At 42.4% G+C, this 21,523-nt stretch overlaps 1 protein-coding gene across 9 annotated transcripts in view; it reads right to left on the bottom strand.

Moving 5' to 3' along the window:
• MAP4K4 (mitogen-activated protein kinase kinase kinase kinase 4) overlaps positions 1–21,523 on the bottom strand; it is a 167,045-nt gene that overhangs the window by 35,101 nt on the left and 110,421 nt on the right. For 7 of the 9 annotated variants that reach the window (XM_054180741.1, XM_054224367.1, XM_054221080.1 and 4 more), the window contains exons 7-15: positions 20,407–20,537; positions 18,032–18,086; positions 15,546–15,624; positions 13,394–13,569; positions 12,653–12,725; positions 11,986–12,196; positions 4,480–4,641; positions 2,294–2,380; positions 1,401–1,619 (exon numbers count right to left, since the gene is read on the bottom strand). In XM_054180741.1, coding sequence (XP_054036716.1) covers positions 1,401–1,619; positions 2,294–2,380; positions 4,480–4,641; positions 11,986–12,196; positions 12,653–12,725; positions 13,394–13,569; positions 15,546–15,624; positions 18,032–18,086; positions 20,407–20,537 — 1,193 coding nt within the window. The remainder of the gene's footprint in view (positions 1–1,400; positions 1,620–2,293; positions 2,381–4,479; positions 4,642–11,985; positions 12,197–12,652; positions 12,726–13,393; positions 13,570–15,545; positions 15,625–18,031; positions 18,087–20,406; positions 20,538–21,523) is intronic. The other 2 variants (XM_054181590.1, XM_054221923.1) reach the window with 1 other exon arrangement.

Consider the following 21,523-nt stretch of genomic DNA (forward strand, 5'->3'; position numbering starts at 1 on the left):
GGTGGTGAAACCCTGGAACAGGTTTTCCAGAGAGGTGGTAGATGCCTATCCCTGGAAACATTCAAGGTCAGGTTTGACAGGGCTCTGAGCAACCTGATCTAGTTGAAGATGTCCCTGCTTACTGCAGGGGGGTTGGACTAGATGACCTTTAAAGGTCCTCTCCAACCCAAACCATTCTATGATTTTATCCCTCCAAAGCTAGCCTTCAGGTTGGACAAGAGTGCTGGACTGGCACTGTGCTTACACCAAGGCGGGCCAGGCGCAAGGACAGGAGGGGGCCGGTTCCATGCCTGCACCACCACATACCAGACAAGTCTGAACTTCTTCCAGGAGAGAGAGACATATCAGATACTTAAGCCAGCAAGAGGAATGGATGAGATAGCACAAACACGGTTTATGAAGAACTCGGACGACAGCATCTACAAGAAAATGAGTTTGTGCTCACCAAGCCCGAACAGCAATACTTCAAACGCAATGAAGCACTACTGGACAAAGGTGGACCAAAAGCTATTTTATCATGTTCAACAACCCCAAGGATTTTTTTGTTCTCGTTCCAAACTGTATTTACCTAGTCCTCACATGCCAGTGACGAATGTTATTAAGAGCTTTGACCAGTATTGCCCAGTCTAGTGGTTTGTGGGCAGTATGGTGCTCAAGGGAAACATAAGAATAAGACTGCTGAGAGAGCGCCAAATATGCATCAAAGAAGCAATTACTTGCTTAGCAATGTTACCTGTGGACCAGTGAAGACAGGGGGCCATTCACTGAAACAAACAGCACTGTGATGATTTCAGATCGACTTGTGCATGCCCGAAGTCCAAGAAGGCAGCACCACAGAGTTTCATAAGAGTAGGATGTGATCTCAGAAGAGAATACTTAACATTTCAAAAATGAAACTAATGAAATTCAGGTTTGTGTTCATAAGAAGGAAATTTCCAAGAGCATGGGCTAAGGCACCAAATGTGTAAACAGGTGCTGTGTGCAAGCATCCCTTATAGGTTCATGCTTTCCAGTTGCCTCCCAATTTCTAATCGCCAGTAGCTGCCAGCGACACAGATAGCCAGCTGCACCAATGCTTCCTGTGAAAACATGTCTGATGAAGTACAGATGAGATTAACTTCCTGGTGTGAGGCCTTCAAAACCAGGTCCCCTCAGTCTGCAGCCTTCCAGAACTTCTTTCCACCCTTTATACCTCAAAACTCTGAACTCCAATGATTGCAATAATACTCAGAAATAGCCCTTGGGTTTGGAAACCAGCGAGCAACATTTTAAAATATCCTGCCCCTTATGAGTGACACTTGGGCCTCCGACTGTACTATAGCAGAACCACAGTGACCACGATGCCAACAAGTAGGGGCACAGGAGTAGGTAGCAGATTCCTGCCCACAAGCAGGACTTACCTCTCGCGCTCTTTCAGCAGGCTCATAGTGGGATTTTGGCTCAGGGGTATGATAGCTTTGCTTATTTCTTTCTTGCTGCTGCTGTTGCTGCTGTTGCTGCTGCTGCTGCTGCCGCCTGTGATCATGCTGCAGCGACAGGAGGTAGGCTTGCTCCTGCTGCAACTGGCGCTGGAGTCGCTCCGCCTGTCGGTGTTCCTCCATCTCTCGCCATCTGTATTCCTTTGAGAGAATGTGTTGAGTAATTCAAGACATGACATTGAACTTATGGTGGATGTGTCCCTATCCAACCCGTTAAAAATGCACCTTTCTGGTTGTTGTTTGTTTTTTTTTTTTTTTTAATTTTATTATTTCATTGTTAAAGTGTAGCCAAGAGCTATGTTAGACCAATATGGCATGTGTCTCGTGTTGGGCAAGTTGAGAGTGTACTGCTAAGCTTGATATGATTGGAGAGTTATGTCAAAACTGAGTTTTATTAAAGGAAAAAAAAAAGAGTTACTTATACTAAATCCGGTGTAAAGTTCATAAAACAATGATTTAGACCAACACTAGGCCATTGTATCCCGGGGTGGATTTACATATCATGTGTGCTTTTGATCTGCAACATAAGCACTCTAGTTCTTCACTGAATGCCAAGGTCTGTTCAGAAACTCGACCACCACACCAGAACTGTTCCACTTTAACATAAAGCCTCCTCTTACCGCCCAGAAAGCGGTGTGACCATACAGCACTTCTCATATGTGCCTGTCAGCTCACAACGCTAGCATAAATGGCCTTTTAGTCAAGCTCCTTTTTTGTCATACTGTCAGTGCAGCTGTGCCCGACTGAGGGAAGCCTAGGACTGGCCGGATAAATGGATCCTATAGCTACTGAACAAAACAGATACAGTGCTTTACCAGTAACATGGCCTGCTCCTGGAGCAGCTGCTGCTGTAGAATTTCCAAGTGCCGCTGCTCCTCTTCTAGCTGTCGCCTGATATACTCCTGTCACATAGAAATTACCCAGCAATAAATTTATTCAAAAGGAATGCATCAGAACCCCCTGGGTGGAACACCACACGCTACTTCCCCAGTTCAGCTTTAACGAGAAACGCACTTCAGGATGGATTAGTGCCTGCAGAACAATTTAGGAAGCCCTGCCTTCTAAGTATCAGATTTTGGCCCCTTCCATTCTGGAATTTGGACTCCTGCAAATGTTGCCGGCACGGGCCAGAGCTCGTTTACGTATTTTGGAAGTGGTTTCAAGAAGCAGCAAAATGCACTTGAAGGTTTTGGAAAGTTAAAACACAGCAAGTCTGACTCAACACAGCCAACACAAAGTCACATGCAAGTTGTATTAAACATTAGTTTGTTGCACTGGTGCGATGAACTGTTAGCAACAGCTAGAGCCAGGCGTAGTGTAGGCGGACCTGGAGCAAGCTCCCCCACAGGGGCTCTGCCAAGTCCGGCGGGGACCTGCCCTGCCATCTCCCCTGCCGCCCTCACCAGAAGCTTCTCCTGAGCAGACGCTGCCGGCCTTGCTGAATTATGCGATGGTTATGACACAAACAAACATCCACCAGGAAACAGATATTAGACCAAACTCGCTTGCTCTTGCGATCTAGCCATCTCTTCACCTGCAGCCTCAACAGGTCGAGACATTTACCCCGCTTGCTTCGCCTGACCCCCTGGAAGAACTCTGAAGCACCAAACCCAAGCTGGTAACATCCTACCATGCAATTAATGGAAGTATGTAACATGTGCATGCGCACACACACAAGCACACGCACACATTTACAGTATATGCATAAAGAAATTAATGGATCAGTGATACAGTGATGGGAGCTATAGAAAGTCTTGTGACAGACTGATGAGATACACTATACTGTTGTTACGCACATTGGCTGAGCCATGGTTCGGGTTAATAAAAATTCTAAGAGGGGGCATGTCTTTTCTTCAAGAAAAAATTCAGAGTGGTTCAGCTTGGCCACATCAATTAACCATTTGTCATTATTGGCACTGTGCGTAATTTGCATTTCAACAGTTTAAGAAGCAGCTGGGGGAATACCCGGTGTCTGCCCAAAAGCAAATTGCTGTGCTGTAATTAGAGATTTTCCATATATTTATTCCCATTGGTTAGTCTTCTCTCCTTTCGACTCAAAAATCTTTGAAATATACACAAACACAATAAAATTGCCCAGTAACACAATCATCAACGATCTCAAATACAGTGACTTTATGTAAGAAAAAATTAAGGTATATCAGGCCAAAACCAGCATTCCTGAAATTAATGGGAAATTTACAATCAGCCTCCAGGACGGTAGTTTTGGCCCTTTATTTGGAATCAGTATTTTGCAGTACATGCATGGTAATTATTACCCTGATTATCACCCTGATTAAAGTTTTTAAAGGATTTGAAAACATGCAGATTTCATGCATAAATACAGCAACTGAATTTCACAGTCTAAAAGGTTTCTCACCTGTACTTTCAACGTATTAAGGACACACTGACACAACTTAAGATATACTTGCTGCCTGAATTGGCATACACTGTTAGAGCCGTTTTTAAATAGACAGAATAAGAGAGACAAAGATTGCATATTTAATTTTTAGGAAGGAAAACTCTCTGCAGCTCAAAGGTTCCAACTCGGATCCAGAATATTCAAAGTTTATGACAAGCCTCTGACCAATTCTGGGTGCCAGAAGCTGACGCGCAACAGAGCTGCCATTCTCTGGGAGGCCACCTGAACAGGGGCATGTCCTGCAAGAACCACTGATCCAGCAGGACAAGCCTAGAAACGATTTTGAGCCCCAGTGATGATTTCACCAATTCTGATGGTTTTAAGTCAAGCCCAGGAGCACAAGCTGAATTTAGAATAAGTACTGCAACGAGACTTCTTTTTTTTGGGAAACATTGAGGCTGCCAGAGTTTTCCATAAAGCCCTACTATCTACGTTAGTGCGTTTGCTGTCAGAGACAACAAAGATGAAAGGGTCAGTGTTAGGTTGCCTCTAAGCTGCTTTAGGCTTATTAATTTTTTAAAAATTAAATTAGAATTTAGAAGAAACAAACCTATTGTGCATATATCTGTATCATGGACTCACCTGCTCCCTTTCTACCCTCCTCTTTTCCTCCTCTGCCCTTCTTCTCTCTTCCTCTTCCTTACGCCTCCTCTCCATTTCTTCCAGACGTCTCTTTTCTTCCTGTTCTCTCCGCCTTTGCTCACGCTCTTGTTGCCTTCGAGCTTCCCGTTCTCTTCTTTGTTGCTACAAAAAGGGAAAAGAAACCACAAAGTTTTACTTTTGTTGTTATCAAAGAAAGAGGTGGGGTTGTTGTCTACTGTGAAGAGAGGGATTCACCAGGACTGGCAAGCTCTGCAACTGAGTGACAAAACACTTTATGCAAGTGTTCCACCAGGAAACTAACTCGTACCTAGCACACAAATATCCCTAAAAGCAGCCTCGCTTACTCTCTCTGGTTTCTTCATGGACACACACAGAGTCACGTACCCTATTCCTGACAACCAGGGTGTGGAAGCTCAGTGCTGCTCTTCAAGAGAGGCTCACACTGAAATCTCAATCTTTGAACAACTGTTGAACTCAAATCTTAAAGTGACAATTTTCTTTACTTCAACACATTATCTAAATGTTGCCAAAAGGAAATTATCAGCCTCACCGAAATCAGCTAAAACTCAAATGACAACTATCTGAGCTTTCCATAAGCAGCCTCTCTCTTAACACAGTTCATGATCTGCTAAGACTTCGATGGTGTTGGCCCAACAACCAAGGTTGATTTAATGCACTGCCCAAAACTTTGCCTACGAGAGAAGAAAGGCTGACCAAGAGCACATCAGCCCCTCCCAGAACATCAAAAGCACCTGTATGTAAAAGAGGAAAAACAGCTGAGCTAAGCTTTTACACTTCTACAGATAAGCTTTCACTCATGACCCAAGTACAAACTGGTGCTGATAAGTCTGCTCAAGTCTGAAAAGAATCTGGGAAACAGCTCTAGAGAGCGTGAACTGACTCATTTATGTCTATAGAGCACCATGTATGACTTCAGAGGAGACATTTTACATGCCCATACAGTCGTGACCAACTCTTCCTGCACTTCTACTGAAGCATCCAGTTACTCCACCTACCTCGAAATCCCAGGCAGCCTCCCACAACTGCCTAAGTGTCAAAAGACCCAGCTGTCTCCTGTTCAACCATCAACTGGGATTCTCTCTACAGCATTTACTTCCATGATAGATTTCTATAATATGCTAAAAATTATACAAGAAATTTAAACCAAAAAAACCACACTCAAATTTAATCCCAAGAACAAAATGAAAACCTACATAGGTTATTCCTTTTCACATTTAGGTTAAGGTTAATACTATCACTGATTTCTGTTGAAGCAAAGCTGCCACAGGTTTGCCTGTCTTAAGGCACTCCAAGTAGTCTTGCAAGAGCACTCAGACTAAGCTTTTATTTGGGTTCACAAATCCAGTTACTGGTGTGTGTTTCATAGTTGTGCTCAATTGAATAAGCAAAGGTCAATCTACGCTCCCAGGGTTACTTCACGGGATGAGCTTTCTCTGCTCGGCACATTACCCTGCATGACTACGAAGTAACTGAAAGCCTTTTCCATCTTCTGGAATCAATACTGACATGACAGTGGAGAAGAAATATTGGGGGGAAAAAAGATGGTTAAGAATTAGTAGTACTTAAATAAAACAGGCTGCTTTACAATTCTCTTTAACTAGCTGCAGTTTTGGGAAAGATGCAACTTTCTTGAAGACCACTGTTCAAATACACCCACTCTGTAACTGCGATGCCTTCCTTCCTGGCCCATAGCATCATCCTGGGTTCACTAGCACCTTCCCGTGCCATGAGACATAAGTTCTTTTCTCCCGCACCTTTTCTGTATCTTCTCAGAAACACTGCTTCCTTACTCTTGCAGCTCCTCTCCTAAATAAACACATCTACCAGCCTTTTCTCTCTTGCTAAAGCAAGCTCTCTCCAATGAATGTAGATATAAAAATAGCAAAAGTGCTGCAAGGCAGCTATGGCACGCGGTGCGTTTCATAGGTTTCAGTGCTTCTCCTCCTTCATTTTTTTAAGCACTGTAAAAGGATTAAGTAGGCACTTTTATTTCTGAATATACGCATCTGTGTCAAACAATTTCTATATTTAAGTCAATATATTCAGGTGCCTCTTGGCTAATCGAGTCTGACAGGCTCTTTGTTTAAGAAAACTAAGATGTGAAATACAATAATTCTGTTGCCCTGAGGATGCAAGAGACAGCACACTGCTGACTGGTTAATATGCACATTTATCAACGCAAACACTTCTTAAACATATGAAGCTTGCCTGTCTAATGATATTGTGTTGACATTGTTAAGTGGATATATTGCAGATCTTGGGGTGGCATCATTCTCACTACAAGGAAGATGGGCAGAGCTTAGGTATTTCAGATTAAATGTATTCATCGCTTCTTGAATCAATGGAGAAGTATTCAGCAATAATTATAAATAACTGAGCTTAATATGGGAAAAATAAGTTACAAATTGACTAGCAGAGCTGATTTCCCATGGCATCACGAAATAAACAAAATCAGCTGTTAAAAGATGAGATTTTTTAAGCAAACCTTGAGACAGTTTGCTAGCTCAGCACGGACAACAGATACTTATTACCCAGCAAAAGAAAAAGAAGGATTCTCTGCCACCGGTCTGGGTTTAAGTCAAACCTCCAAAGCACAAATGTGCTATTGTCTACGTGCCAAAGTACACAGAGAGATGGGGTTTCTCGGCATCGCTTCCACCTTCCCATCAGACACTGCCTCAGCCCCTCGCCAGCTGGGTGGGAAGGGAGGCACCCGGCAGTGCCGGAGCCTGCGCAAACGCCCGGCACAATCCCCTTATTCCCAGCCTTAGCCATAAGAGAAAAGTTTCAGTTCCTCTGCACGTGGCCTTTGAAACCTGAACATCGAACTACTGGCCGCTAACAAAGTGGAATTTGCTTTTAACAAGCCCAGGAAAGGAAACCTACAGTGACAGGCATCTCTTGGGTTCTAGTCTACATCTTGTCAAAGCCATGGCAAAGCTAGTTGGTGGCAAGCTGTCATTGACCCACACTGGCTTCAGAAGCGGCCCTTTTGCGGACTTCCTACCATCTATCTGTTGGCAGGAGGTCACCTTCCTGACTGCCTCCAGCAATTCTTCCACGAGGACGCACCAAAGCCCTTGTCACCAGGTTCCTTAGGCTTGCGCAAAGGAGCGGAGAGGGACAGGGAAAACCATTAGTTAAAACCAGTGTCAGTTCCCTTTACAAAACTTGGTCTTCTGAATTCAAAAGTGCGATTGTTAGATATTGTAATTCTTATCAGGCACTAGAAAAAAGGCCTGATGTAAAACACTGTTGCCCAATAAAGAACAGGTATAGAGCTGGATTAATTGAAATTATGGATGCATATCCAGATCTTCTTTAGTTGGATACGGTATTACCAACTTTCTTGTACATGTGAGTTGAAAAGCTTATCTTCAAGGAGCTAACTGTTAACCAGAAGGTAAGAGCAGGAACTCTGTAAAGAAATTTCAGAGATGCCGGAACAGAATTTTGACAAGAGTCCATACAGCCTCAAATTACTGCATTTCACAAAACCTACAGTAAAAAAAAAAAAAAAAAAAAAAAATCCAGAAAATACAGCGTCAATACTCTGGCTCCTTATCCAGGTTTAGGGTACACTAATGACGATCTCGTAATGGTACCCAACATCTCCAAATTGGAAGACCATGCAGTGGAGCATGATTTACCAGGAGGGGGCAATGCAACTACACATGCAGTTGGTGTACACCAACGAACTCAGGACCTCCTTCATACAGTGAATTGCTGAAGATAAATATAGACCCTCTAATTTTATATTCATAAAATATTATTACTCAGCCTTATATTCAGATGAAGGTTGACAAACAGATATATTAATGACTTATTTCACATAGAATTAGGTAGCCTAGTATCAGCTTAGGAGGAGGATTGGAAAGATTAATAAACAGACTTCTGCTTTGCCCACACTAGAGATAAAGTAGAAGTAGAATTTCTTACTCAGTACCAATCCAAACTGCAAGCAATTCAAATTAAGTAGATACGAATAATCTCCCCTTCTGTAAAAGAAACAAAGCCCTGGCAAAAACTGCCTGCAGGTACACCTACATTAGCATCTTGTTTCAGATCAGGAGTGCTCTTTTGAAGTGAATCATCCAATCATCTCCACTTACCAGGTTTTGTTTCATATTTTGAAGATGTCTTGGAGTGCCAGCCACTCCTTTTGGCTGAAATTAAAAAGGCAGATGCACTCCAACCACAAGCAGGCATGCAGTCTAGACCTCAGCTAATCCAAAGGAACTCCTCCTGTCTTCAAACACATGGAGTGAAGTCTTTGGGTCCTCAGCACTTTAATTATTGTGCTCCACAAATCTGCTTCTACTGGACTGTACTACCTGCCAATGGAGCTATAACCTACCACTTCAAAACCATCCATCTTAGGTTCTCATAACCAGAGAGAGACATCATTTAATGAAATTAACCTGATCTGTGGAGGTCCACACAGAACGGGATCCCACTATGGCTAATTCTGAATTTCCCAAACCAGACTCAGTTTTGTGAAGTACACATTCAAGTGCCTTTCCATACCCGCCACACTGAGCACTGGTGTCTCCACGCTGCTGAACAGAAACAGAGACCCATGTTAGAACAGCCTGGAACAGCTCAGATTTCTCGTTATAGCCATCTAAACACTTATATAACATACAGCTGATATTTATGCAACTAATCTTTATATGACTTTTACAGGGGGGTGGGAGGAGAGGACAAGCAATCCCCTTCCCAAAATGTTTTAGGCAGTTTTCTGCACTTTGACCACATATCATTTCCACCTCCTAAATACTGCACAGATTATAAAGTTCCTGCTGCACAGATTATAAGGTTCCTGAAACAATGAGTTTTAGAAGTCACCTATATGACTTTTAAAAAGTCATCTTTTTTCTAATACTGCTGAGAATTACAGTTTTTGGCAGATGTCCTAAACACCGTTCTTGTTGCAGTCTCGGTCAAAACTGTCTAGGCTTTGTGCCAGCATTGTAAGAACAAGCCCTCAATTTTAATTTAGGAAGCCGGGGGGGGAGGTGGGGGGCAACGGGGGGGAAGTATAAGCAACTTGTCCAAGGAGATTATCTAATGCATAACATTCTTCCCAGAGAAAGTTAAACAGGTATATCCAAGCACACGATTACTCTACACAAGCAAAAATTACAAGAAAGCAAGGCTTGGTAAAAATATCAACAAAGTGGTGGAAGCCCAGAGATTCAATGCCTAAAACTAATCTTAACTCACATTACCAAGCTCTTCATTGTTTACTGGCTTCATCAAAACAGGGGAGGGTGAGTTAAGGACAAAGTGACAACATTTCAATATTTTGGCCTTCAATTGTGTCACAACACTGATGTTTATCTAAATATGTGTCTACTGCCCTTCCCCCATCTTAAAGAGCTTGTTTTGGCTGTTGTTTTGTTAAAAATCACTTGGGATCATACATTTTTCCACCACAAGATCCAACAAACTAAGTGGATTTTTCTGAAAGCTCAATGTGAGTCTTTTTTTTAATTCACTTTAAGAACAATATGCCTGCCCCGTCACCTGCAAAAGGAAACCTTTATAGCTCATCGTTCGTATTTACGTCTCTAAGGGAACCAGGCTAAGGTTATAGACTCAATAAAAGGTAAAGGCTTTTGTCTTATAAACTGAGTTTACTGAGTAACCTTATTCAGTAATACAGCAACTTACATTACATGCCGTCTTGTGGTTGCTGAAGTTGTTAGTTCTCTTTTGTATTTTAAAAAGCAGGACTGATTAAATATAACTTTCAAGTAAATGCCTTTTCTTTTTAATTGCTCATTAAATTGTGATTTCTGCAACATCCCCAAAAAGTTCAACCCTGTGCAGCAAAAAGGTGCATTGCTTTGCTTCCACTACAAGTAGCAGCATCTCCTTTATTTTAAAAAGAAGTTCCAGATTTAAAGGATTGCACTGATTACTAAAGTTAAATGACCTAGATAATTTAATTGTAACCCCCTTCCTAGCCAAAACAGTGCCGCCTGCAGAACCTTGGAGATTAAAGAGGCATATAAAAGAACTAATTGATTCCCATACTAAGCAAAATTTTGGAGGCTAAGCGCTATCTCAACTTTTCCCCACCTTTGACAATATCAATAAAATATTTTATTTTCCTATTGTCCCGTGCTCTTTTTTCCTAGCCTCTTTTTATTATCTACTCCCCATGCAAAACCGCTACAGAGCCAGAGTCTAAAACCAGTTGGAAGAGCTATGATGTTTATCTTGGCGATCTCAGAAGGGTGGGGAAGAAACAGAAGAGAAATGGAGTTTATATGCCTCCCCTTTGTCCCTCCTCCTCGCTTCATGTGTGGCTGAGTCTTTGCTACCAATCCCTCCTTATAGCAGCACTAAGATCACTTGCACATTGAAAAGAGGGATGAGGAGCGTAATGTGACCTGGAAAGCCATTTGAAATTTTGTGTTATTTGTTATGAAAATACCTCACGGGATGCAAATCAACATTTGGTCCTGGTTGCATCCTCATTAAACATTACCAGGATTTGGAAAACCAGACGGGGTGTAGTTTTTCCATCATTGTTAAGTGAACGGTTGAAACAGCAAGTCAAGCAAGAGGTCATTTAAGGACAACTGGAATTTGACCCTGCACTTCCTGAGGAGCCAGAGGACTGGTTTCACTTCAGCTCTGTGTCATACCCAGCTCTGGCCCGAAGAACTGTTTCGAAATCCTCCCACCTCTGAAGCTCACGCTGCATATTCCATCTACATATATATAAACGCACATGAGATCTTCAGAGGTGAAAAGTATGGCAGAACAATATTGTACGTATACATTCATTTTATCTTCAGGTAGTGTATGCAAATTGCATACTTACCATCTCACAAAGGTATGATTTTCGTATTTGTGATTTTTGCAGAATTATAATTTTAACACTGATTTATAAATCTAGGTGGCTTTTAGTCATAATGCTACTACGCATGACAGAGTAATAAATAAAAAAATAGGCTTCTACCTGCCATGAATGAATGCCAAACACAGGTGTTTCAGAAAGCTTTGAAGGGAAATTTGAAGCATGTCATGGCCCCCAAAAAAGTAATCTTGAGGCACTGCCCACTTTAAAAAAAAAACAATCTATCTGGGAATAATTAATGTCTCCCCTTCTCTACAGATACCTAAAGTCTAGACATGTTGCCTCTTCTTTGGAACAGAGACCAAGACATGGCCTCCCCCCAGATACCTTCAAACAACCCAGCTTTGGCTTCTGTTGCCTCCATAGGAACAGCTGCATATTCAAATGCTTTGGAAGACAGCTCATATTCAAATAGCCAGACATGGATCTAAGTGCTTTACTCTATGTTTGCCAGTGTATTTGAACATGTTGTTTTCCTTCCTGAGATGTGCTGGGGCTAAAGGGAACTCTTTTGAACGGGTGTGGGAATGGGAAACACAAGCGGAAAAGGGGCTTGTTTTGTCGCCCGAGCTCCAGCCTCCGGTCTCTACCTCTTCTAGCCGCCTCCTTTGCTCCTTCTGCTGCTCGATACGCTTCTGCCTCTCTGCCAGCAGCTGCCTCTTGTACTCCTCCTGCTCCCGGAGCTGCTGCTCCTGCAGCAGCTGCTGCCTCCGAAGGGCCTCGGACCGTTCCTTGTTTTCCTGCTGCAGTCTCAGGAAATCACGTCGGAGGGTTGATTCTCCAGGCACATTGACAATGGAACTGCAACAAGAGGAAGTTAAAGCCTCCCGCACAATGAAGCCTGATGGGCCATTAAATACCTTTTCCAAAGCAGGGCAACATTAATAAAATATAGCACGATGTTAAATTTTAATCTCGTTTATTTCGGAGCGAAGACACTGGATGCATGTCAAATACAAGCTCTCAGTGGAAGGCGTGAAATGAGGCCAAGCAAAATAAGGACCAACTCTGACATTATGGAACCCCTGACCATAAATCTCCCTTCATCCAGAGCTCGCTGGCTCTAAGCCATATGAGGGGGAGTTTTAAAACCTTGAGCAGTCACAGAATAGGTATTGAAACCCTTTGGGTGGTTTGTGTGGCTTGTGCGTGCACTTAATAAGAGACAGAAATTTAGCCTGCTCCTGATTTATAGTCACAGACCTTCAGACTTACTTGGCATGGACTGCCCAGAGTCCTCCCAAAAGCAATTATTACCTTGGCTCTCCTTCTTGTTCAGGCACTTCCTCCTCTTCTTCCTCACTTCCACTATATTCATACTCCGTCTCATCTAACGGGAAAGAAACAAAGTCCTAGATAGCGCTTATCTTTAATTTCAGGACAGTAGGGAGTTCCAGTAGTGTCTTAGTAAACTGGTTCCTATCCCCTTCACTGAGAAGATCTATCCAGACACTAGAACTCGTTCTACAAGCCCACCTTCCCACACTCACAGTGCTTTGCAGCAGACTTTCAGCAAATTCCCTGAAGAACACCAGGCTTTATATGTAGGATAAGACACCTAGAGAACCTCGGCACCACCCGAAAAAAGAGAACAGGCTGCCCAAGACATTTGCTTCATAGCTCTTGTGATGGGTTATTTCCTGCGAGTCTGACTTACGGCACCATTCCAGAAACAAACCTACCACAGATCAAAAAAGGGAAAGGCATATACGCTAATATCCTCCTAAATACTGCTTAATGCTTGTATGGAAAAGGCAGTGGCCCAGAAGTGAGTAAATTTAACTTATCTGAAAATAAGAGACTTAACTGATACTTTCTCTGTAGAGGACAGTACAAGACCTAAAAGTCTGCTGATAGCCAACATATGAATTAAAAAAGAACCTTTTGAGGGTTTGGGTTGTTTGGAGCTTTTCCAAGGATGGGAATTTAGAATGCAAAGCAGGACAAAAATATGTGTTTTTAACAAGTTGCAATACTTGATTTTTAGAAGCTGCATACCTTTCTCTCCTCTCTTCTTCCTGGTCCTGTCTATATGGTCCTTAAGCTGGATTCGAACTTGCCTTTCATTTGGTTGGTCACGTATAAAGGGATGTTTCAAGAGCTGCTCTGTAGAAGGTCGCTGCATGTAATTCTTCACTAGACAACCTTCTATAAAGCTGAAAAACTTTTTTGACCTGAGAAAGCAGGAAAGAAAACAAAACAAAACATGATCTCAGGTAAAACTTAGCTCAAACATTTTTTCTGTTCTTCCTCAAAACCTAATTCCTTTCCTCAAAGAGCATCACGTCCCAGAGGGCGGTACAAGTGCTGTATACAAGCGTGCCTCCTAAACAGAGCTGAGTGGGCTCCAGCCGAGCACTGGGCCGGATGGATACAGGGCGATACCGACATACCTGCAGCGCTTAGGCACAGCCTCACAGTAACGTGCCCTCATTCACAGGCATAATTGCCCTGAAAGGCAGGATCTATTAGTGAAGGCAAATCATGCAAACCCAGCTCTGCTACTTCTGGACCAGAGCTGGGTAGCATCCAGCTTGCTTGAAGCACAGGCAGGGCAGCTCTGGTGTGTCTCCACCTGCCCATGCTATCTAAGGGCACGTCTGCTTCAGAAGAGCCGTACCGAAAGCCGCAAGAACTGTGGCCAACATTCCCCCGACACCAGCAGCACTGCGCTGCTTTTGTATGCACCTGGGCTCACTGAGATAGCTCTGCAAGAACTTAAGATTGTTTCATTTTTTACCTGAAGAGCCATGCAAGAAAAAAAAAAAATCCTTGTAGAACAATAGGCGGAGTTGGAACAGTGCTGTCTGTTCAACACAGGCACTTGGGGTCAGATTCTCACCAACACAATTTAAGGGCAAGAACTGAACTGAGCTCCTCCTGCACACCACATAAAGTGACAGGGCATGGAAGTTAGCTGAGCTGGAGCACGACCTTCCTAAATTTGCACTTTGTTTGAACTCTTGCAAGACGAACTCTCTGAGTGAAGTCACCAAACAAGCTGCCTTGCAAAATGCCAATAATGGAAATATTCAAAATTGCATTTTTGATCATTTGGCCTATTTTGTCATAACCTGCCACTGAGCACACCATCAAAACAGTTGAGCCACAGCAGCACCGGCTTTGGCCAGTCACTTTTTGACTGCTCGGTGCTCTCAACCTGCTCCTGTGCTTGGGCAGCAAACACCTCCACTACACGGTTAAGTGTAAAAACAACAACGGTTTCTATCCATTGCTTCACTTTCCTACTGTAATCTGAGAGGCTGAATTCAAGGTAATTTCGCTACGGTTTTTTTTGTATTCCTCACACTTTAAGTGTTATTATTCTAAATAAAAAGATTCATGAATGGCTTATGCAAATACGGTATATGCATCTCTATTCCTTTAACTTATGCAGAAAGGAAGTAGGAGAGAGGGAGAGGGATGCCTTCACAGTACAAGTGCATAAATAAGTCAATGCAGGCAAAGACCAAGCCCAGCAAGCAAGCTTTAGGTTATGTTGATACTGAATAGGCAGTCAAATCACTTCATTATTTTGACAGGACCACAGCATCCTACGATCACATTCAATCTATACGAAACCTCTTTCTAGGGAGTACTTTTGTTTCATATGTGCCAGTTGTAACCAGTAACTGGGAGGAAATCCTCCGATACTAATAGATTCTTCTCAGCTGGCAAGAAGCGCACAGTCAGGTTCAATCGTTTACGATAATTATAGTAAAAGCCTTCATTAGTTTTAATAGCTCCTTTCAACTTAGCAACTAGAACACTACAGTACTGTTCTCTTTCTGTGTTACAATACATTTGAGAAAACATACTGCATATTAAGAGCACTGCGGGAGTTTGTTTTTTAAAATATGGATACATTTGTCACCTTAGTACAGATGCTGCTGTGTCAAGAAAAAAGCTCGGTTTTTATTTTCACACAATTTGAGATAAAATTTCTCTGGGACAAACAGAACTAAATAAACAATGTGCACTTTTATTTCATGCTTTGATTCAGTGGCACAGAAGATAACAATTGAGTGATTTTTGCTAACTTAAATTGCTGTACAGTTCTGTGGAAGCAATAACAAAACAGTATGCAATGAGACACAAGAAAACATCATGCTACAAAAAGGGCTACAAACAAGGTATAACTAATACATACCATTTCTTGGATTTTAACCGCGGGGGAGGGTTCCTGGGTATCAGAAAGAGTGCCCTCATGGGATGCATATCACAAAGCGCTGAAGGAAAGAAAACAACCAAACAGAAACGTACAGAAGTTGGCTTCGTTGCTCTTTGGCAATACCACAGCTTCAGCTTCCACAACCATTCCTACCATCCCGACTGCATATGCAGCAGATGCAGACAGCAACGCAGATAATTGGAATTAGCTCAAAATGGCAACAATTCCACAGCTCAATGTGCCACGGGTGAAGAGAAAGAGATCGAGGCACAGATTAACCTTCAGAATCAACCATGATGGAAACATCTGTGCATGGCCCTCCTCCAGCCCCAAATCATCTAACTTACGTTCCAGTCAATAAAATCTTGGGAGATGATGATGGCAGAAGGGAAGAATGACACAGTTACTGTTTCATACAAGCTTCCCTCCACCTGCCCTTACGGAGGATGCCTCATTTTTACTCTCCAGAGTTGGAGATTTTCTTTACTCCTAGGACTGACACTTTGGAAGCATGGGAGGGTCTGCATCAAAAAAAAAAAAGGATTCCCTGCAGAAATGAAATGCAAACCCGTGACTCTTGTCAAAAAAAGTCCTGTTGGTTTCAGCAGACACTTAGTGGGAGTCTGGGATCTCTGCTGGGCAGCCTTTCCTGCTTTTCCATGGGAAAGCACCACGGCAGAGCGAACGCAAGGGAAAGAAGGGAGCAGGGAGAGAGGCAGCCCAACAAAGGTCACTAGAAGCAAATCCTCTGTTTTTACCATCTTCCTATGCTTGACCTCTTGCACTACCAGTCTCAGCCTGAATGATCACTGCAGGAAGAAGCAATGTTTTCCCACACAGCAGAAATTTAGGTGAAACAGACTGATCCGAAGAGGATTCTGGATTCAGAAATAAGGGGCCACAGCCTTGGCAGAGAAGCCCCTTGGATGCCTGTGGATCCCATCAGACCACCAAGCTCAGAGTCGGACTCTTCAGGCGCCACTGGAGGCGGAGGCAGAGCCCACATGCCAGAGGACAGACCAAGGCAAGAGCTGTGCAGCATTTACACTGGATCTTTGCTTACTTCTCAAATGCCCCTCCTGTGCTTTTACACAAATAGGGGCCAAGCTCTGCTTCGGTTTGGAAATTAAAAAATATTATTGCCCAATTGCAGGCTTACAAAACCCACAGACACAGCTTCTAATTGAAAGCCATCCAGGCAACCCAATGCACTGAACAAAAAGGTACGGCAAAAAGGAGGTCAAGTAGTAGCTCAAACGCTGCTAATAAAGCGCTGGCTGAGGTGTCCTGGGAGCAGCTCTCACACGGGCATGCATGCAAACGTGCAATTAGGAAGAAAAAAAAAAAAAAAAAAAAAAACAACAAAAACAACAAACCATAAGACCTCCCAAAACATGAATCATAACAAAAGTGTTGTGATTTGTTTTATAAATTTTACATTAACAACAAAAAAAAAATCAGGCAGTGGCTATAATGAAATGACCATATTTTAGCTAGGAAAATATCAATACTTTATTTCAACATGATTATGTCAAAAACAGAGGTTTCAAGCTGGACTGTGGCATGGTGGTTGTTTATGCGTAAAAAAAATTAACTCACTCACTTTTAGGTACCTTAGGCTGTTATTTGTCAAATACAGAGCTCCAGTTGGGGGTGAGGGTAAGAATCTTTGCTAGTTCAATAAGGACTTTCATAAAAATTACCAAAGCATCATGCCTAATTACTTTTATTTTTAAATCCTTCTGTCCTCCTCACATGTAGCTGCTGTCTGCTCTGATATTCAGAAAGAATAACTATGTGAGGGGAAAATAAGGTATAAAGAGTTGTGCATTTTTGGTTTCCAGGTTTCTCTCTCAAAAATACCCATGTCAACTGATTAAGTATTCTCAAGCAGGGAGCAGTAGGTTCAATACTTTGTGTTGAAGACAGATTTACAGTTTAAGTCATCTCACTGCTAAGGAAGACCAACACCACCCACTGATGAGTGGAAACAAAAGGAGAAGCGATATTAGCATTACCCAGACCGACGGAAAGCCAATGCAGAAACAATTGCTACAGATGCTTTTTTCATTAAGGTCGGTTTTCTCGAGGCCCTACTGCCCCTTTCCCCAGTTGAAGTTTCAGCATCCCAGGCCAGACCATATACAAATTGGGACACAACTCCAAAACACAATATACTACCCACAGGAAGGAAGTCTGACACTCAATTAGCTTCCAAATATTCCTGCTATAGAAATTAAATTACTGCAGTCTGCACTGTAGTCCTTAAACACAATCCTATCTTTATCAAAAGCATTGCTATTTATGGGATTTTATATTTATAGGGCAGGCAAAACCAAAGAGAACAGAAATAACATGAGGATACTTTCCGAAACCTCAAAACTAGGCTTGGATTACAACCAGCATCTCCCAAGTATACATTTCAGTCTTAATCAGCCCATTGGAGAAGCATATGTATCACTTACGGGGAGCTCCTTCTGCCATCTCTATGGCTGTAATGCCGCATGACCAAAGGTCACTCTGCATAAAAAGAGAGAGACCATATGTTAGTAGGTGGATTTACCCATTCAGACAGTAAGACAGTACTATTTACAGAGGCCCTGTAGGTGAGACTGAAACCAAATACCAAAGCTATTTGAACAATATAAGCTACTTTTTTTTTTTGGTAACAGCATCATAAAATCCTACTTGTCATATAATACATATATCTACACAAATGCACACACATATTCATACAGATTATGCGAATGACCCGTTCTAATAACACATAAAAATATATTCACATTAGGACAATGAAAAATACCTTGGCCCCAAAGCTAAGTCTATGAAACAACAGAATTTTCAATCCTTGTTTACAAAGGACCAAACATTTCCCTATGGTACATTCACAGAAAACACGGTATGCATTTCCCCAAACAAAAGATGGAGATATGAAGACTGCAGGGTAAAAAAAACCCAAACCTGGCAGGTCTTTTTCAGTGTCTAAACCAGAAAATAAGCAAACAAATACAGATTACTGGAATACGCCTAGTCCTGAACGTTCATCTATTCCCAATAGTCAAATAATAGTTTTATCTAGGAGAATAGCCATCACTGATAAACTTGCAAGAAGCCTCTGTTGGACATGTTGCTTGGAGCCAAAGCAAACCTTCCTTCCCTTATCACCTCAGCTTTGTTTGAAATGTTACAGAACAAGAGTCCTTCAGTGGGAGCCTTTCGAGGTACCACCTCTGGCCAGTGCCCCTGCCGACGGAGAGCCTGGGGGAGAGCCAGGAGGGTCACACACAGGCAAGAGCTGGAAGAGTCCTGGAGAGGAACCAACTCCAGAGACTGCCGCAGTTTATGGGGCAAAACGCTGGAGGAGGCTGCTGAAAGAGAGCTGTTCTTCAGCAAAGCAGTCTTCACTGCTTGTCAGAATTATGACTTCTTAAAAAAATCAGTCAAAACCAATGAGCAAACAAGCTCCTCTTGTGCTACAAGCAGAGAAGCATTTCTAATGATTGTCTCTTCTTCTCTTGGTCCAATCCAGCCATTTAAGCTAAACTGCACAGCCTCATGATCTGACAAAATCTTTCAACCTTTCATTTTTTGGGGGAGAGAGCCCTCCAGGCTCCACCAGGATCAATAAACAGGTGTTTTCAGAGGCAAGAGGAGTTATTTTTCACATCACTACCACATTAACAGATATTGCAGAGTTTTTCTCCTTTATTAGATCATTTAATAGCCACCCTTCCTTCCTAATAACTCCATCTGCAAAGATATAAAGCATTATCTTTGGTAAAATGAGATGTATGTAAAAAGCTATTACCAAGATGTAAAAAGTGATTCGATCAAGAGAAATAGGATCAATCTGATCCATCTTACTTAGTCAAAAGGTACAAAAACACCAATTCAAATAATCTGGGGTTTTTTATATAGATTTACACATACACAAACATACTGCTAGCTAACACCACTATCAATCTCAGCAAATTGATATAATTTATATTCAGCTCTAAAATTCATTGTACGGCTTTAATCACAGGCTTTCTGATATCTTCATTGCCCTTCTTCGTTAAAAGTTGGAACAACTGCATTAGTCTAAGTGAAGATTTTTTAAAAAGCGTTATTGTCTTTTTAATTTCCTTGTGCTTTCATTAAAGCAACCTGAGAAGAACTAAGATTAGACTAGAAATTTCACTAGAGAGTGATGCTTTCACTAGAGAAATTTAACTTTAAATACACATAAGTAATATTCTTAAGTGTAGCGCAAATATCATCAAGCCAATTATAGTTTTGCAGTAATTAAATCTTTGGTTTGCAGCAAACTATGTAAAAAATTGTCTTTGTTGAGAAATGTTGCGATGGAAAAATTTTTCTCAACACGTATATGTATCTTGAAATCAGGAACAGACACGGTTTAAAGAGCTCGTTCTGTACTTCACTGGCTCTCCAGACGGTGGTTTCATTTAAGGCAACACCTAAAATGCATTGTTCTGGGTTACTACAATAACTGGGACATAGTTTAACACAATTTAAAGTACAATCATTATACAAATTGAGAACACAAGCATTTCCAGTTAAACTCTTTGCTTTCTCTGAGCACATACAGCACACCGAAGTCCTACTCCTTATGCCTCGAAGCTACAACAATACAAGTAACAGCACCTGTTGAAGGTCACAATTTGGCAGTGACCCATATCTTGTACTCCTATAATAAGAATATACCTACACAAAATAATATTACTCCTACAAAGCATAAGAAGTCTCAAAAACTGCCGTTGTTCATGGATGTTCATACTGCAAGTGCAGGGTTTTTGTATGTTGGGGTGTTTTTATTCTGTGAACAAGACTCTCTTACTCTGTAATCATACGTAGCATCTGGATTTTCATCACAGGCAATAACTTCTGGAGCCATCCAGTACGGAGTTCCAATAAAAGTGTTTCTCCTGCCAACTGTCCTGTCCAGCTGAGCGCTCACACCAAAATCCACTGCGGGTGGGAAAAAAGTAAAATAAAATAAGAGGGGAAAAATAATGCAGTGCTTACTTCTGTAAGGTGATTTGGAACTAAAACCCTGTGGACATTCCACATGGGAGGACCACGCTAAGGAGAAATATAATGACTAATACTGAGGCAGCCGAGCCCTTGCGGTTCACATGTGCTTGGGCCACAAGTGTAAAGAGACACGGCAGTGTACGACCACCTCTCCTGCACCTCTCACCGGCCTGCCTGTAAGGAGGGAGCTTACAGCTGCAAAAATACTGCCTGGGAGGCTGAGGAAGGGCCATTCTCTTCCCAACTGCTGAAACCAAGCACCTTTGCCTATAGAGGGGGAGCTGCTTCCCAGAGGTACCTCTTATGCTATGGGAAAACCACACGCATAAACATGTCTCCTTTGCAGCTGTCCACCTTTTCTGCTCTAAAATTGAACAGCAAAAATCATCTGTGGCTCAGTGAATTGCTCTCTGCACTCTCTGCACAAAGCAGACGCATCGATAGGAGCAAAAGACGTGGATTATTCCAGAGGTGCCAACTTTGAGCACATACGCACACGGGTTGCAAAAGAGATGCCCATTTCATCACCGGGCAATTACGTTACAGGGGTGTTGTCCTCCCCTCAGTTCTCCCGCTCACGAAAACAGGGATATATGCCTTTCTGTACCAGCAACTGCATCTGCTCTAGGAGGGCCTGTGTCAGCTTCACTGCATCCATCATCTGAGTGACACCTACAAACTGGTGTAGATGAGCTCGGTGGGACCAACGGTTTGGGATTGACCGTGCTCTACTTTGGACCAAAAGGAGGAAAGCTCTCCCAAGAGCTTCCTCCTCCAGCAGCCGAGACATCTTCCCATGCCTCGTGCTGCAGGAAGGTGTAATGCAAAACAGAAGGGATGTGGGCTGGGTGGGAGGGCTTCAGTATGGCTCTATATTTAACCAAAAAAAGGTGGCGAATGTAGCGTGATACAAACACAGA

This window comes from Rissa tridactyla, chromosome 1 (assembly GCF_028500815.1).
Source record: "Rissa tridactyla isolate bRisTri1 chromosome 1, bRisTri1.patW.cur.20221130, whole genome shotgun sequence".
NCBI lineage: Eukaryota > Metazoa > Chordata > Aves > Charadriiformes > Laridae > Rissa > Rissa tridactyla.